The sequence below is a fragment of the Propithecus coquereli genome, unplaced genomic scaffold, assembly GCF_000956105.1.
Source record: "Propithecus coquereli isolate 6110/MARCELLA unplaced genomic scaffold, Pcoq_1.0 Scaffold529, whole genome shotgun sequence".
Taxonomy (NCBI): Eukaryota; Metazoa; Chordata; class Mammalia; order Primates; family Indriidae; genus Propithecus; species Propithecus coquereli.
This window is the reverse complement of record NW_012151163.1, coordinates 802,515-820,862: the sequence shown is the minus strand read 5'-3', so window position 1 is coordinate 820,862 and position 18,348 is coordinate 802,515. Positions and strand designations below refer to the sequence as shown.

At 48.9% G+C, this 18,348-nt stretch overlaps 1 protein-coding gene across 1 annotated transcript in view; it reads left to right on the top strand.

Moving 5' to 3' along the window:
* Positions 1-18,348, top strand: part of TSSC1 (tumor suppressing subtransferable candidate 1) — a 140,485-nt gene that overhangs the window by 73,817 nt on the left and 48,320 nt on the right. The window contains exon 4 of the mRNA XM_012656954.1: positions 16,046-16,202. Coding sequence (XP_012512408.1) covers positions 16,046-16,202 — 157 coding nt within the window. The remainder of the gene's footprint in view (positions 1-16,045; positions 16,203-18,348) is intronic.

The following is an 18,348-nucleotide window of genomic DNA, read 5'->3' as shown; positions in this document are numbered from 1 at the left end:
GGCACTTTTGAGCAAAGAAGAGAAATCTAATTTCTCTTATTTTCAAGTTGCTGAAACTTGAAATTTTTACATTAGTCAGTGTGAGCCAAACCATGATTGCAGATGGACCAAAAAGTTCATAAGGAGTCCCCCACCACGTGGGAAAGGACGGGGTGCTGTCCCTAGTGAGCATGGGGTCTGCCTAGGGGGGGTGGCACAGTGCCCGGGCTCCCTGAGAGGACCGTGTAGGAGACAGAGCCCCCAAGCAGGTGGCCAGTGACAGAGCATGAGAGACGAGATGGAAGGAGACCAGGAAGAGGAAGAGTGTCCAGCAGCGGTGGCCATGCAGGTGGCTCTTAGAAATGACCCTGGGGGTCACACAAGCCAGAGGTGACCACACAGGCAACACGGGGCACACGTGCTCAGAACTCTGGCCCTGGACATGCAGCTTTCCTGGTCTTGTCCCAAGGGTTGAGAGGAAGCCCCCGTCTACCCCGGAAGGCAGTGTCTGGTGTGGCACCAGCCACACCCCTTGGGTGAGCCCACACTCGGGGAGCCACATTGCGGAAGCCATGCCCGTTTAAAGAAACGGCCACGGGAGAAGCCTGTGGTGGAGCAGGCCAGGCCGAGCTGCGGGGTTGGAACTCTTGGGGAAGCAGTGGTTGAGCTGGGCCTGGCCGCTTCCCGACGTGCTCCCTGCCTGGGTGCCGTGCGGGACACAGGACGGGGGAGGAAAGGGCCCTGAGTTGAGGAGGGCCAGTGCCCCGGGGCAGAGCAGCGCCAAGTGGAGGGCGTCGCAGAGAGCTGGCTCCAGGGTGGAAGGCACGTTCCTCTGGCTCCTGCATAGGCGCAGCGGCTTGGAGGAGCTTTGCAGTAGCAGCCCCAGCGCCGTGGTGCAGTGTGGTCCACGCGCAGTGTGTGTGGTGCCGTTGGTGGCAGCTGGCAGAGCAGGGTGGGAGGGTGCAGAAGCCTCTCCATCACCTGCGTCTCGCCTGCCTCTCTGGGGCCTGTCACTGGCACCTGGAGTCGAGCCCCAGAGACAGACTGAAGGAGGCTGGGCACAGGGCAGGACCCAGGGAAAGTTCAGCTGCAGGTAGAAACACTCCGGTGTTCTCAGGGATAATTGGGGAGGCTGAGCCAGCGGCGCTGGTGCAGCCCAACAAGCTGGCGCTCGCTTGGGGCTGCTCATCACCGGCCTCAACTTTATTGCACTTTGCAGATGATGTGTTATTTACAAAGGGAAGATTTTTGGCAACCCTGTGTCAATCAAGTGTGTCAGTACCATTTTTCCAAAAGCGTGTGCTCATTTTGTGTCTCTGTGTCACATTTCGGTAATTCTCACAGTATTTCAAACTTTTTCATTGTTATATTTGTTATGGTAATCTGTGATCAGTGATCTTTGATGTTACTATTATAATTGTTTTGGGGCACCACACACTGGGCCTGTACAAGACAGCGAACTCAATTGATAAATGTCATGTGTATCTGACTACTGCACTTACGGCCATCCCCTTCTCTCTCTCTCTGCTCCTCTGGCCTCCCTATTCCATGAGACAGAACAATATTAAAATTAGGCCAATTAATAACCCGACAATGACCTCTAAGTGTTCAAGCAAAAGGAAGAATTGCATGCCTCTCACTTTAAATCTAAAGCTAGAAACGACCATGCTTAGTGAGGAAGGCAAGCAGAAAGCCAAGATTGGCGGAAAGTTAAGCGTCTTGTGCCAACAGTTAACCAAATTGTTAGTGAAAAGGAAAAGTTCTTGAAGGAAATTAAAAGTGCTACTTTAGTGAGCACACAAATGATGAGAAAGCAAAACAGCCTTATTGCCGACATGGAGAAAGTTTGAGTGGTCTGGATAGAAGATCAAACCAGCACAACATTCCTTGAAGCTACCGTGTAATTCAGAGAAAGGCTCCAACCCTCCCCAATTCTGTGAAGGCTGAGAGAGGTGAGGAAGCTGAGAAGAAAAGTTTGAAGCTAAGAGAAGTTCATGAGGCTTAAGGAAAGAAGCTGTCTCTGTAACATAAACTACAAGGCGAAGCAGCAAGTGCTTGTGGAGAACTGCAGCACGTTATCCAGAAGAGCTAGTGAGATTGTTGATGAAGGTGGCTGCACTAAACAACAGGTTTTCCGTGTAGATGGAACAGCCTTCTATTGGAGGAAGGCGTCATCTAGGACGTTAATAGCCAAAGAGGAAAAGTCAATGCCTGGCTTCAAAGTTTCAAAGGCTGACTTTCTTATTAGGGACTAATGCAGCTGGTGACTTTAAGTTGAAGCCACTGCTCATGTACAATTCCAAAAATTCCAGGGCTCTCAATAATTATGCTAAATCTACTCTGCCTGTGCTCTGTAAATGGAACAAAGCCTGGATGACAGCACATCTGTTCACAATATAGTTTACTGAATATTTTAAGGTCACTGTTGAGACCTACTACTCAGGAAAAAATTCCTTTCAAAATATTACTGCTTGGCTGGGTGCAGTGGCTCATGCCTGTAATTCTAGCACTCTGGGAGGCCAAGGTGGGAGGATCGCTTGAGCTTAGGAGTTCGAGACCAGCCAGAGCAAGAGCGAGACCCCGTCTCTACAAAAAATGGAAAAAATTAGCTGGGCGTGGTGGCCCGCGCCTGCAGTCCCAGCTACTCGGGAGGCTGAGGCAAGAAGATCCCTTGAACTCAAGAGTTTGAGGCTGCAGTGACTATAATGATGCTATTGCAGTCTATGGGGTGACAGAGCGAAACTCTGTCTCAATAAATAAATAAATAAATAAATAAATAAAAATTCTTGCTCGTTGACAGTACACCTGGTCATCAAAGGGCTCTGATGGAGATGTACAAGGTGATTGATATTTTCATGCCTGTGAATAAAACGTCCATTCTGTAGCCCATAGATCAAGGAGTCATTTAGGCTGGGTGCGGTGGCTCACACCCTGTAATCCTAGCACTCTGGGAGGCCGAGGCAGGTGGATCGTTTGAGCTCAGGAGTTCGAGACCAGCCTGAGCAAGAGCGAGACCCCGTCTCTACTAAAAATAGAAAGAAATTAGCTGGACAACTAAAAATATGCAGAAAAAATTAGCCAGGCATGGTGGCGCATGCCTATGGAGGCTGAGGCAGGAGGATCGCTTGAGCCCAGGAGTTTGAGGTTGCTGTGAGCTATGATGATGCCACGGCACTCTAGCCAGAGCAACAGAGTGAGACTCTGTCTCAAAAAAAAGGAGTCATTTAGACTTCAAATCTTATTACTGAAAAAATACATTTCAAAAGACTATAGCTGCCTCAGATAATTCTTGTGATGGATTTTAAAAAGTACATTGAGAGCCTTCTGGAAAGGATTCACTGTTCTAGATGTTATTAAGGACATTCATGGTTCATGGGAGGAGGTCAGAATACCAACATTAACAGGAGTCTGGAAGCAGTTGATTCCAACCCTCATGATGACTTCGAGGGGTTCCAGACGTCAGTGGAGGAAGTATCTGCAGATGTGGTGGAAGCAGCAAGAGAACTGGAGTTAGAAGTGGAGCCTGAAGATGGGACTGCATTGCTACAACCTCACAATAAAAATTTAATGGATGAGGAATAGCTTCTTATGGATGAGCAAACAAAGTGGCTTCTTCAGATGGAACCTACTCCTGGAGAAGATGCTGTGAACACTGCTGAAATGACAGCAAAGGATTCAGAATAGTCCATAAACTGAGTTGATACAGCAGTGTCAGGATTTAAAAGAGTCAACTCCAATTTCGAAAGTTGTTCTACTGTTGGTAAACTATTATGAAACAGCATCTCATGATACAGAGAAATCTTTCATGAGAGGAAGACTTCATTGTTGTTGTATTTTAAGAAATTGCCACGACAACCCCAAGAGACCTGTCTCAATAAGTAAATAAATAAAAATAAATTATTGCTCATTGACAATACACCTGGTCATCAAAGAGCCTCTGATGGAGACGGACAAGGAGCAACCACCACCCTGACCAGTCAGCACCATCAACACTGGGACAAGACCCTCCACCAGCAACAAGATTACAACACGCTGAAGGCTCAGATGATTGTTAGCGTTTTTTAGCATTAAAGTATTTTTAAATTAAGGTTTGTTATTTTTTAAGACATAATGCTATTGCACACTTAGTAAGCTACAGTATAGTATAAATGTAAGTTTTATGTGCATTGGGAATCCAAAAGATTTGTGTGACTCACTTAATTGTGATGTTTGCTTTATTGTGGTGGTCTGGAACTAAACTCAAAATATCTATGAAGTGTGATTGTATTTCAGAAAGAGGGGATTTCATCCAGAGAATTGGGAATACAGGTGAAAATACGGACGTTGACGTAACCCAGATCTTAGTTACCATGGAAGCCACTACCGCCCTGCAGGGGTTAGAGTTAGGAGGGAGCTGGAAGGGGCTGTACAGCACACCCTGCACGCACTGCAGCCACTGGCATCCGTGGAGTAGATCTAAGACCCTTTTCTGGAGGGAGACTCTGGTGAGCGCTCACCTGGCACAGGTGGGCTCACACTCTGCGTGCATCCTGAGCTCCCATCTGCATTCTTTCCTGGGTCCGCTCCTGCTCTGTGCTTTCCAAGTCCTCATTTTACGGCCAAAATGGAAGCTGCTACCCGTAAGTCGATAAAGGTCTGTGTCTCTGACCATCTTCCCATGTGGACAACATGGACAACCGAGTGCTCAGAGTTTTGCCTTCTGGCATGATTTCTCCTCACCTCTTGCCTTCAGGGACACTCCTGCACAGAACCTTCCCGTTGGTGCCGTGTGCGAGGCAGAGCTGTCTGCAGGCCGGGGCAGGTGCTCCTCCTCGGTCAGGTCCTAGGCAGCCACCCAGCGGATCAGAGCTGCGTGCTGAGGGCAGAGGCGGTGCCTGCTGCGTAGATTCCACCCCACCCAGCAGGGCCAGCCAGCAAGCAGGAGCTGTTTCTTGACAGGAGATTCGCTATATGCAGAAGGGACCCAGAGGCTGGCCTGTGATTGTCCCACGGGGGGTCCCAGGGCTCTATGCAGCATTTTTATTTGCCCCTGAGTTTCGGCTGCCAGTGGGGTGCTGCGTGCTGGACCCGCTGCAGCACGGGAGCCCCGCTGCCCGCGCGTCGTGTGGTGCCTCCCAGATTCACACAGGCACACGGAGTCAGCCTCTTGGTGGTGAAGATGCCTCCGCCTGCTCCAGATCACTGGGCCCTAGAAGCCCCACTGAGGCAGGGGCCCTGGCTTACTTCCGGCCTTTATGCACTTGTTTTTCTCGGACATCTAAGGTGCCTGGTCCCTCCTGTCCAGCAGGCCTGTCGGCAGCTGTCTGCAGGGTGCTTTGTCCATGTGATTGAGGTCTCTGTGGATGAGGTCAGGCTGTGTCGGTCTGGACACAGGTAGCCGGTTAAACAGGGAACTTTGGTATGAAGAAGTACGAAGGGTCATCGAAGAGTAACTGGTATCAGATGTGAGGAAACTTGCTCAGGTACCTGGGACTGAGCGAGAGCAGCCAAGGCAGGCAGAACTTGGAAGGAACACAGGCCTCGCTGGAGAAGGTGTAGCTCGGCCCACGGGACAGCAGAGAAGCGTGCTGCTTTGGCCAGGCCGGAGCTGGTCTGCGGTCACTGGCAGGCAGGTGCTGCACCCTAGAACGCGGTGGGGAGCGGGTGGCCACAGCCGGCGGTGTGGTGTGCCCTGGGTGTGCAGGGGGGCGGGAACCCTTGGGGCTGCCGACACGGTGCAGATGGGCCACCTAGGGACCTTCAGAGGGAACCAGAAAGCTGGCACAGGCTCGAGGCCTTCCAGAGCCAGTTGTGCAGGAAGCTTCGGGCACTGGTTTCTGTACTGAGAGGCCCGTGGAGAGGTGATTGCCAGGCCGCAGCAGCGAGGTCACAGAGGGGCCATGGGTTCTGTGGTGGGTGAGCTCCCCTGGCCACCCTCACAGCCACTCTTGGGACCACGCTGTGGGAGCCCCTTCCTCCTGCAGCGTCTGTCCCGGGCTTTCTGCTGGGAACGCAGAACTCACTTTCAAGGAGAGAAGCTTAGAGGAGTCTGTGGCTTGTCACCAAGCAGTCTGCAGGGGCTTTCAGCGCTGACGCAGGTGGAGTCAGCATGCTTTCCGTAAAGGGCCAGACGGTAAATATTTTAGGTGTTGTAGGCCACACTATTCTTCTTCATGTCCTTTTATATCTCTTTAAAATACAGAACAACTCTTAGCTCATGCACCCCACAAAAACAGGCTGCAGGCCAGATGTGGCCAGCGGGCAGCCTATCCACGCTGGACCGGAGTCTGGTGGTAAACTCAAGAGTCTTGATGCCTGTTTGCAGCAGGAGGTGAGCGTCTGCTGCTGTCCCTTCCACGTGATGGCCGATGGCTCCGGGCAACCCTTCACACGGGTGCCGTGAAAATACAATTGCTAGATCAGTCTCTGTAATCAGAAGCCAGGGGCAGCATGGTTTTGCCTCTGTAACAATAGCAGCTGTGGTTAGAGTCACCTACCTGATGAAGTTTATGAGAACGTGCTTCCATTTTCCAAGAACCTTCTGCTACTGCATAGGCCGAACACGTAGATTTAGTGGGATTTGATAAAACTCAGCTGCCCAGTATCTTTTAAGGCTTTGATGGTGGTTGTGGCTCTCTGTTCCCCCAGTGTTGGGGTGTTGCTTTTGGTTGGATATTTTGATAGGTGTGGGAACTTCTGGGGCTTCCATCTGGTCCTTCCTGTCCTAACTGGCTCTGCAGACCATGGGGTGAGTGCTGGGTGGGACCCTACCCGTGCCAGGTCCACCTATGTGTGGACGCAGGCATCAGGGAAGTAATTGCATGTTGGATATGACGACCCCTCGGGGCCCTCTGTGGGGTGGACTTGGCCACAGCTCCCGGGTCCCCATTTGGCCCCAGACTGTAGCGATGTCCAGTCCATGGGGATTGGCATCGACTCAGGGTCTGTGGGATAGTTCTCACAGGTCTGGACCATTCCCCTTTCTCCATGGCCTTGTTACCGCCCCACCAGGCTCACTGCCCGCCACTCAAGAGGAAGCCAGGACGCTGAGGCAGCAGGTGCTGCAGTGGAGAAAGAGTGTAGTGTCGCAGGGCACCCAGCGAGGGGATGAGAGGAATTTCTCAAATCTGTCTCCCGGAGAATTCGGGGGCTAAGGGTTTTAAAATAGTTTGGTGGACAAAGGGCTAGGGAATTGGGTCTGCCGATGGGCTGGGGATGAACTCACAGGGGTGGGAAACAGAAATCGTCTTCTTGGCTGAGGACAGGTCATGGGCAGAAGGTTGCAGGACCTGCTGAGTCAGTTCTACGTATGACCACTGGTCCGGCTGGGTCATTTGGTCCCCGTGAATGCCGGGTCTGTAAGATTCCGCAAAGACCAGTCTTAGGTTTTATTATACAGTAGAGATGTTATCCACAGGAGCGATTGGGGAAGTCGCAGATCTTGTACCAGGCAAGGTCACGTGACTCCCAAGCAGCAGGTCACTGCAGGAAGGCAAGCGGGGGCAATGGCAGGTTATTTCCTTTAATTGCGCCTACACCTTTGCAGAGTTCCGGCCCCTGCACAGTCCCCCCTTGCAGCCCTTTATTAATTTTATAAGGGGTGGTTTCAGTCAGCTGTCCTGTATCCCCAGCGGGACCTGAAAATCAAGGGGCTCTAGGTCCGTGAACGAGCTGTTCTGGCGTGTGGATCGGGGGTCCTGAGCAGCCTGTCCTTATCTTTTTCTCTGTGGTCACTGCCACAGACCCCCTGGGCGAAATACTCTGACCGGTGTTTCCTTCCCGCACCCACCTGTCTCTGGGGCTCATGGCTGGTGAGTCCCCTCCTCCTCAGTCCCCACTTTCCCCGACACCGGGGAAGGCTGGCACCTCGTCCCTGATCATAGCTTGCTGGGTGCTGGTGCCCACCAGCGCCTGGAGGATGGGAGGCGGCAGGGAGTGCCTGGAGGGCGCCTGATGCCACCCGGCGTCCTGGCCAGCCTTGGGCCTCACTGCAGTGAGGCTGTACCCTGCACACGCAGGCCGTGTGTTCCAGACGCGATGCTATCCCCAAGGCACTGAAAGGCCAATATGCAGGAGCGTTTTGGGGCACAGGTCTTCAGGCATCCCGCGTGCACACCGAGCTACACCTGCATCGGGCGATTGCTTAGTGGAGCCGTGCGCCGCTTCATTCCTTCTGCTCAGCCTGGGCCAGACTCCTGGAGATGGCTGCCAGCCCGAAAATAGCCTCCGAGTCCTAATGTGCTCATTGTGCTGCTGGCCCTGGAAGCCTCCTCCCCTCCAGCGGGGGTCAGATTATGTCCCCAGCCAGGGCATTGTTAGCCCTTTAGCAGAGCAGCCTGGAGCTGCTATTCACCTCACAAAGGCTCTAATCTCCTTTGAATTGCTCTCCGCCTTTCACTCCTAATCCCTTGCAGCACGCGGTACATTCCGGGTGCCCCCGGCAGCCTCAGTGAGCCTCCTCATTCACTTTGCCCCGATTATCTTTTTATCTCATTAAGTGCCTTTAGCTCTGCGTTAACATGGAGAAAGCAGATAGCGTGTCAAATTGGCCTTCAAGACACAACTTGGCATTTTCTCTTTCAAAGCAATTGTTCTGTGAGTCAAGAGGCTTCATTTCACCCGGCCTCTGGTGCTAACGAGCTGCGTGAACTTGGAAAAGTCAGTTAACTTCCCTGGGCCTCAGTTTCCTCGTTTGTAAAACGAAGGCGCAGTGTTCATTCCACGTGCGGCGTGAGTTCTCTTCCAGCCCTGGCGTCCTGCGGTTCTCTGGCTGTTGAGTCAGCAGCGTGGGGTCGCCGTGTGCAGCGGGGCTGTGCTTTGTGCCATAGGCTTGGTTTTACATGGAGGCCTGAGCCCTGCCCTCTGGGGGCTCCTCGTCATTGTAATGTCACTTGTCGCTGCAGCACAGGCAGCTAGTTACATCAAGGGGCCTAACCCCAGGACGGTGTCACAGACAGAGATAAGAGGTGATTGCCTCCCTGCGTATTACAGCATTTTCCTTCTAAAGATCGGGCTTTCCTTCTGAAAAGCACCTTAGTTTCTTCGGTAGCTGCTGGACGTTCACTGAACGCTCTGTTGAGATTCGTGCCGCTATGGAAATCCTCAGCGTTTCAGAGCCAACTTGTGTGTCTCCGTGGGTAAACCTCCAGTGTTCCTTGCTTAGTACTGTTTGCCTTCAGTTTCCTCTGCTTTGGAGGATTTGGGGGTTTCTGATAGTGCTGCCGTAGTCCCTGAACCCAGAGCACGCTCTTTATTGGGCCGCTGTGCAGGCCTGTCCGGCCCGCGTGCAGGGAGGGCGCTGGGGCTCCCGTGTGGTCCGCGCGCCGACCATGCAGCTTTGTTGCGCCCTCTGTCCTGCCTGCTCTGCCCTGTGCGCTGTCTCTGTCTCACGGTGGATCGCTGCCGGCTCTGCCCAGCCCTGAGACCGGTGGGTGACTGAGCTCGTCACGTGAATGACACATGACACTTGGTGCCCCACGGTCGGGAGTTCCATCTGCCAAGGCCCTGAAGCATGGTCACGGCTGTTTTTCAAAAGGCACGTGGTTCTCTGTGGCAGAAGGCATGGCCGTGTTCCGGAACCCCGGGCACCACGTTGTGACGCTGTCACTGGGCTGGATGTGGAGTCCACGACTCTCCCTGGGCTCAACAGCTACCAGGCCAGTGGTCTGCCAGATGGCGTGTCCCCGGCAGCAGGGCCGCCTCCTCCCAGCCCAAACTTGCTGCAGAGCCTCGCAGCCCTGAGCTGGCAGCCCTGCCTTACCTGCCACTGGCATCTGCGCTGCCCGTGTTTTGGGTGTGTAAGGTGTCACCTCCAGGATGAAGAGCCCTGCCAGGCTCTGCCCCTCCTTCTTCGCTTCTACTCCGGAGGGGGAGTCTCAGCATATCCTGAACCGCAACAGCGGGGACAGGTCCCTGAGTCTCGATGGGCGCGTCTCCCACTGTCTTGCCGAGGGCCTCTGAATGTTCCTCCTGCCTCGTCAAATGAGGCCGTCAGCACGATGGGTCCATGCGACGTTCTGTGGGATGTGCAGGTACCTTTGGACCGTTACGGAGGGTAGGAGAGCTAACACTGCTATGTGGCAAGACTGAACACTGCTTTCCTCTACTTGTGAATGCGGATGGTTTCTGATCCTGTCTTCGTCAGGGTAGGACAGAACGCGTTTGGAGGTCAGTGTTCACGCAGCATGTAGCCGAGGCCGTGTGAATCTGCTCTGACAAGAGTCCGTGTCTGGCACCACGGCTGTGAGCAGGGCTCCTGCTTGGTTGAGCTCAGCAGGGTTTACAGTCATTCTCCGGGGCCCGATGGCTGTCTGTCTGCGGAAGCCAGGTGCCAGGCCCCCGCAGATGCTTGATCTCGAGGTAGGCGCATGTCTCCGCCACCCTTTGATGGGATGCGGGGGAGGGCACTTTCAGAGCCTCCATTTTGCCTTCCGGCTAACTCCATGGCCCACGGACCCCAGTGTGGGTATTTCACGAGCTGCCCAGTGTGTCGATCCCATTTTTCACTCATGGACCATGGAACCGACCCCCGGATGGGTCCACAGGCCCAGAGTTTCTGCTGTAAGCCAGACTTGTCCAGGACTTTACGTATTACCTGGAGTCCAAATGCCCCCACTCTGGCGGGAGGACGTGATGATGTGATGACACTTCGGGTCACCAGGTGTCAGTGTGTGCACAGACTTGGTGTTCAGCATACCTTGAAATGTCTGCGGATTACCTTTTACCCAGTGAAGGGCACTTAAGTTAACGTCAGCAGGTCCCTTTGGGTACAGACTGGCGTGATTATTACAGTGTACACTTGCCCCGGGGTTGCGGGTTCCTGTCTCCGGGGGCTCTGACCATCTTTATGGTCAGTGGGCTTCCAGGTCTGGCACTGGCTCAGATCTGAACTGGGTGAGGGGTCACAACTTTTATTGGGGCTCCCTCCCTCAGCCTCCTGCTCATTCACTCCTGTTTTCCTTTGAATATGCATGTGCACATGCGTGTGTGCACACACACGTGTGTTAGCCAGACAGTGCTCTCCGTGCACGCCTGCCTGTTTTGGCCCCAGGATCACCGTCTCTATTACTGTCTCTGCGGCCTTCTGCCGGTCGCACTTCCTCGGCTGGCACTCTGGCCTCGCTGGTCATTATGATAATGGCTACCCCTGACTTCTGGCAGTTACGTACCGTCACCCGGCCACGAGTGCTTTGGGGCCAAGTTTAACTGCCTGAGTCAGAGCTGCCACAAAGCTTGTTATCAACAAGCCAAGCTTTGCGCAGCCTCTCCTGCGAGTGGAATTACTGAGTCATCTGGTAAGTGAATGTTCAACTGCAAAAGTGTTTTCCAAAATGCGTGCACTATTTCATGCTCTTTTTAACAATCTGTGAGAGATCCCGTTGTTCCACATCTTTGCCAATACTTGGTATTGTTCATCTTTTTAGAATTAAATTTTAGCCACTTTAGGAAGATGTGCAGCGGCTCTCATTTTGGTTTCATTTTGCATCCTGCAGTTACTAACAGCGTGGAGCATCTTCTCTGGTGCTCGTCCACCATTCCCATGTTTTCTTTTGTGAAGCGTCTGATTCAGTCTTCTGCACTTTTTAAAAAACTGGGTTGTGTTATTATTTTTATTAAGTTGTAAGGGTCTTTGTATATTCTGGATGTAGGCCTTTGTCAGATACATGTGTTATGAATATTTCCTCCCAGGTTGGCCATTTTTTTAAACAGCATCTTTCCAAGAGCAGAAGTTTTTAATTTCGATGAGGTCCAATGAATAGTGCCTTTTGGTGAATAGAAGTTCGTCATTTAATGTAGTCTATGCCACCAGTCTTTTTCTTTATGATCTGCTTTCTTTCCCCTGCCACTTAAGAATTTTTGCTTGTCTCAAGGTCGTGAGGATATTCTATTGTGTATTCTAGAAAAGATTTCTATTATTTTCTTTTACATTTCATCTTCAGTGTACCTGGAATTAAGTTTTGAATATGTCATGAGGTAGTCTATGTTTATTTTTTCATATATATACATTTGATCGAGCATTATTTATTAGAAAGGCCATCCTTTTTCCACTCTAATGCAGTGGCCTTTTTGTTGTAATCAAGTGACCATATTTGTAAGGGTCTATTTCTAGACTCCATTCTCTTCCTCTGGACTGCTTGTCTATCTTCGTACCAATACTACACTGATATCTGGTTTATAAATCATCCGGTTTTGTTATTGTTCTTCATGACTGTGTTGGTATCTGGGTCATTCACAATTCCATGCAGATTCTACAGATTTGGAAGCAGATTGTTGATTTCCAGCAAAAACTCCTGCTGGAACTTTGATTGAGGTGTGTGGACTCTTTACAATACAAAATCTTCCAGTCCCTGAGAATGGTTTGTCTCCTCCATTTATTTAGCTCTTTAACTTTTCTCAGCAGTGTTCTTTGTTTTTACCATTTATGGGTTTTTGTGCTTCTTCAGTTTGAGTTATTATTGATTGGGTATTTGATTTTTTAATGCTATTGTTAACGTCATTTTTTAAATTTCATTTTCTAAGTTTTTGTTGCTAATCTATAGATATCCAATTGATATTTTATATCGAATATATTGCTTATACTCAATAGTTTTGCTAAATTTCCTGTTTTGTTTCTAATAATCATTAGCAAGTAATGATATTTTTATTTCTTTCTTTCCTGTTCTTATACTTTTGTTTTTCCCTTGCCTTACTGAACTGGTTATATTTCTAGTAGGATGTCAACTAGAAGTAGTAGTGCAAAGCATTCTTATTTCATTCGCATTCTCAGGGGAAAGCATTTTTAGTCTTTCACCCTCAACTATTCTGTTTGCTGTAGGACTCCCCCCCACCCCCCGCTTTTTGGGTGACTTTCTTTTTTCTGGTGTTTTGTTTTTGATGATCTCTGTATCAGAGTAAATTTCCTTCTTTTTCTCATCTGCTAAGAGCATTGTTAGAAATGAGCATTGAATTGTGTCAAATTTTTCTGCATCTTTTGTGATGGTCATGTATTTTTTTCCTGAATGTGTTAATGTGTTGAATTATGTTGCCTGATTTTTCAAATGGCAAATAACTTGTATGCTTGAAATAAACCTCATGTGCTGTGATATTAGTATTCTTTTTATACATCACTGGATCTGCTAATATTTTGTTTAGGATTTGTGTATCTATATTGATGAGAATGAATGGCTTATAATTTTTCTTTCTATTAATGCCATTTTTAGGTCTTGATATCAGGGAAATGTTCCTTATGTTCTTTTTTTTTTTCTTTTCCCTTCTAGAAGAGTTTGTGTATGCTTGGTATTTTTTTTTTTTTTTCTTTAAATGTGTGCCTGGGAGAATGAGGAAAATCATCTGAGCCTAGTGGTTTCTTTGTAGGAAGCTTTTATGTTGGAGTCAATTTGTTTAATAGATTTTGGTCTATTGAGCGTTTTTATTTCTTCTGATACCCATTCTGTTAAGTTTCGCTTTTTCTAGGAATGTATCATTTCATCTGAATTTTAAACAGTTTTCAATATAAAGCTGTGCATAGCATTTCATATGGTGTTTCTTAATGTCTGTATGATCTGTAGTGATGTTCATTTATTTATTCCTGACATTGATAGTTTATGCATCTCATAAATGTTTTGGGAACAGGTGGTCAACCAATCTTTTCTTTTTCTTTAAAGCCGCCCTCTCCTTCGTGTTTACCCCCTCTTCAGGAGGTAGCCTGGTGCCACCAGCTCCTGAACCTTGTGGACAGTGTGAATGAGGTTGCTTCTACGCCTTCCTCTGCTTCTTAGTGTTCAGTTTTTTGGGTATGCTAAGTCACCTGGTCCTGAGCCATTTGCTTTCCAGCTTCCAAAATTTCATTGCTCTTCTTCTTATCCTTACGTTGTTAAAACAGAACCAAAAAACCCTCTTTGTTGTAGTATTAGGAGAGCTTCAGGATGGGATGAAAGTGGAAGTGAGCGTATCTTCTGTTACCTGTGTTCTCTTGCAGGTCCTCTGTGCTTTCTCTACACTGTCAGGTCGATGGACTCTGGGGTGGGGTTGGTCACTCGTGTAGGTGAGCAGGATGTAGGGGAACCTAGATGTCCCGCTAGTCCTTTAAGTTTAGTATCTATTGTAGACTTTGAAGGGAGACAGCTTACTAGAGAGTGAAAAATCTTACTTCATAAGCATCATTTTGCCCTTTTTGAGGGTAACATGGAAGCAGGTAAGGAGCTTGGTGAGCTGGCAGTTATAGGAAAAGTTACTTTCTTGATATCTGAGTATCAAAGAAGGAATTTGTTCAGTGGGAGTCTTCCATATAACAGCAAAAACAGCAATTTTTATCACTCCCTACCTCTGTCATTTTGTGTTTCATTCATTTTGCAATTCAGCCACAATTTGGTTCTCCTGTTATTAGTTCTAACACTTTTCAGATGAGACCTTTCTTTTTCTGTCATTTAGAAAGAACAATATAATCTGTGCCTCTGTTGGGTTAATGTTCCAGGCTTTCATTTCTTCTTTCCAACTCAGAGTTGCCGACTTTCTTTTTGGTTATTTTTGTGTTTCCAAGACTGCCATTGCTGCAGAAAGACTGTGTAATTGAAAATTTCATTAAAAAAAAAAACTGTAGACAGAAACCACTGCGTACTCCATTTTCATAAAGATGGAAATAATGTCATACATATATATATGTGATTCTTTTTGTTTAAGCCACAGTTATGTATTCTTTTAGACCTAACAGGGTATATAAAATGAGCACTGAATTTGGAATCAGAAAACTCTGGTTGAAAACCTAATTCTTTTTACTTGTTATTATTTGATCGTGGGTAATATATGTAATAATAATAATGCCCACAAAGCTAAACAGTTTGTCATGTGTTTACTGCTGTATTTCTTGGTTGATTAGTTGATATTCTGATTGTGATAAGTGATACATTTTCCAATGTGATATAAGGTCATTCTCCTTTTATAATGCCATGTTTGTTTTTTTCTTAGTTCATGTGTAGGAAATACTATTTACAGGGTTTCTTTCCTTGTTCTAACATAGTATTTAATATTTTTATATTCTTCATTGGATATCGGTTGATGGTTTAATGTTGAAACCTATTGGTTGTTTTATAATCATTTATTAAAGGCTATCTTTAAAAGGGGAAGGTGTTAATTTATCAGTTTATATGCAATTTAAAACTAAATGGAAAGCAAATTCTAAAAGGATTTATATTTAGGAATTTAATGTTGAATCTGATTTTTTAAAAATTTGTCATACTGAGAAATTTTCTAGAGGGGCAGAGACCTAGTGCCTGCTACCTTCCCTGGAAACAAGTGGCCCCACCCAGTCTTTCTTATGTAAGGTTAGTTTCTTTATCTGCAGAGTGGCTTTTCTAGGTGCTCCAAAATGCACAGATTCCTGGAGCATCTTAGAAATGAAGAGTGTTGAGACTCTGGGAGAGAGGGGCAGACTGAGCAGCCGGCAGCAGGGCCGAGAGGACAGCCGATGTCTCTGGGAGGACGCTCCGTGTTGGCACGGTGGGTGACACCGCGGAGCGCTGGCTGCCTCCTCACCTGCCAGGCCTGGGCAACAAAGCGCGCGTGGGCCTCAGCCTGCTGCACCGCTCAGTGGTTTTGCCTCTGCTCCCAAACACTCATCGCCTCAGGTAAAATGTGGCAGGGTAACACTAATGAACGCATTTCAAATGGGGTGTTTCTCAGCATGCTTAATACCCATTTAAGATGGCCCCTAAAAGCTGTGAGGAGAGACCCCATTTAATGCCAGCCTTAGACACCAACGGCGTGTGCAGCGATTATATCTCTCGCCCCCCATTTTGCTCCCTTTTTTGAAGAACTGTTGAAGAAGAACGGAAGGAAATCGATTTTGAGGAAATTAAATTTTCTTCTGAAACAGAGCGATGGTTTCTGAAACAAGGAGAAAGTGGGTTAACTGGATGCTAATTGTGAGCCGTGCCTCGTTCTGCTTGCTGACTCCGGTCTGTGTCTTCCTCTCGCTCTGTCTTTGCTGCCTGAGATTTTAAATATTTTAAAGAGCAGATGTGCCCTGCTTATGAATGTGCGTGCATGCTGGCGCTGTCTGCAGGCCGGGGCTGCGCGCCGTGCTCTGTTGACATTATCCTCTGTTGCGCAGCTTCAGACAGTAGAGTCCTGACATGTGCAGCCGTGTGGAGGATGCCGAAGGAATTGGAATCAGGCAGCCACGAGTCCCCTGATGATTCATCAAGCACCGCACAGACCCTGGAGCTGCTCTGTCACCTTGACAACACAGCCCATGGCAACATGGCCTGGTAGGATTTTGCATATTTTATTTGCCCAGAACAAGCCTGAAGGTTGGACAGGTGCTGGAGCTTTGCAGGTTCGTGTTGCAGACGCGCTCGCACACACTTTTAAAATGCTCCTTTCTTTTAAAAAGCTGCTGTAAGTTGATGATCTTCAGTCCCAGTGTTTTCTAGATCACCCCCGTTTACAGCAGCCACCCGCATGTGTAGCAGGAGAGCGTCCAGTTCCTTCTCCTCTTTGTCTAAGACGAGTGTCGCCCACGGCTCCCTGACGGAGTGACAAAGCCGTCAGGCACCGTGTGGCACTCGAATCATGTATTGCTTTTCAACTTTGTAAATACGCTTTTATTCAGCACTTGTGCGTAAATTATTTGTCACTTCAAGTTGAAGGCTTATGATTTCTTCCTCCTGTAGACTAAGTACGAGCCCATGGTGTGCATGTCTGGCAGTGTCCCCAAGCCCTCCCCATCAGTCATGCAGAGTGTCAAGGGACAGAGAGATGTGACCACTGTCATGGGGGCTCCCCGGCCTGGGTGGCTCCTGTGGCTGGAGGGCTCGCTGTGTCCACCCACCGGCTGCTCCCAGGGGCCCTCTGAGCAGCAGCGACGGCTCATCTCTGGAGTCCTGAAGCCTTGGCAAAATCAAGAAGCCATGTTTTCTAGAAGGGATTGCGGGGGCATCACATTGTTATGGGTGTTTACAATCACAGTAATTATTGTTTTACTTAATACAATAACTGGTCCATGCCCATGTGTGTGTGCATGTATGCACGTATGTGTGTGTGTGTGTCTGCGTGTGCGTGTGTGCATGTGTGTGTGCATGTGTGTAGGTGTGTGTGTCTGTGTGTGCGTGTGTGCACATGTGTCTGCAGGAAATAGACTCATGTTCTCTGTATAGTCAGTTCTGTCTTAGCTCTACCAATTAAATGAATTTAATCCAACAGATACTTATTAAGCACCTGCTGCACTCACCTCCAGGGGCACCAAGGTGACAAATCAGGGGACCTGGCCTCAACGAGTCGTGATCTCCAGGGGAGGCACAGAGTGTAAACAGCTAACCGTGGTGGGACGGGCTGTCCCTGCCATAAACCAAACCATGACGAACCATGTGCTCTGCCCCAGGGGGCACAGCGGTTAATTACTAGAGGAGTTGGAGACAGGGTCACTCGGGAGGTGCTGTTTGGAACGGGGACTGAGGACCAGTTCACGTTTCTGTCATCAGTTGTGCGCCTTGAAGAAGCAAAGAACAGTGCTGTAGGCCGGGCACCGTCTGTGGCTCTAGAAAGCCTTTTGCATGTCAGTGTGTGGTGATTTGTTTCTATGATTGTTGTGCTTCTACCAGGTCATGGATACTTCTTCTTACAGAGGTGCTCTGAGCATTAAAGTCACATGCAGTCTTGCAGAGCGAGGGGAGGCAGCTGGAGAATCCTAAAGTCCTCAGGGGTCATCACCTCGATGCTGTCCCTCGGCTGTCCGAGTGCAGGATCTGTACAAATCACGCAGCACTGTTCAGAGTTCCGCATTTCAGACAACAGCCACATTCCCCAGCAAACAAACATGCACAGCTGTGTGCGTTCATGTGTGTGTGTGCATTTGTGTAATTGTGCATGTGTGTTTGTAGGGGTGTGTGCGTGCATATGTAAACACATTTGTGCACATGTATTTTTCCTTGTTTGCATGTGTGCACACGTATATGTGGTATGCGCTTGTGTTCTAGGAGGCACACTGGCCCTGGAGGAGCAGGTCAGCGGTCGCTTTCCGGGGTTGACACGTGCAGAAGCTGTCAGATCCACTGGCGAATACAGAGAGAGGTGCGCTCAGAGCAGGGACCTCGCCCTGCCTGGGGTGAGGAGACCAGGACCCCTCCCCGACTTCCCCCCGTGCAGGTCCTCTGCCACATGCTCCGTCGAGAAAGGCAGCCACATACGCGTGTTGTAGAGCACCAAACATTAGACTAAACTGTTGGATCACATCATGTGGACACAAACCTGTGAAAGTAGTTATTGATATTTAAACACAGGCAAATTTAACTATCCTCTTCCAATTCACCGTGAAATGCCATTTGTTCTGATTTTGCTGCCATTGTTCAAAATATTTCTTGACTTCTGTTTTGTCATCCAATATAGTATTGCAGATTCTTTCCTCCCCCCGCTTTT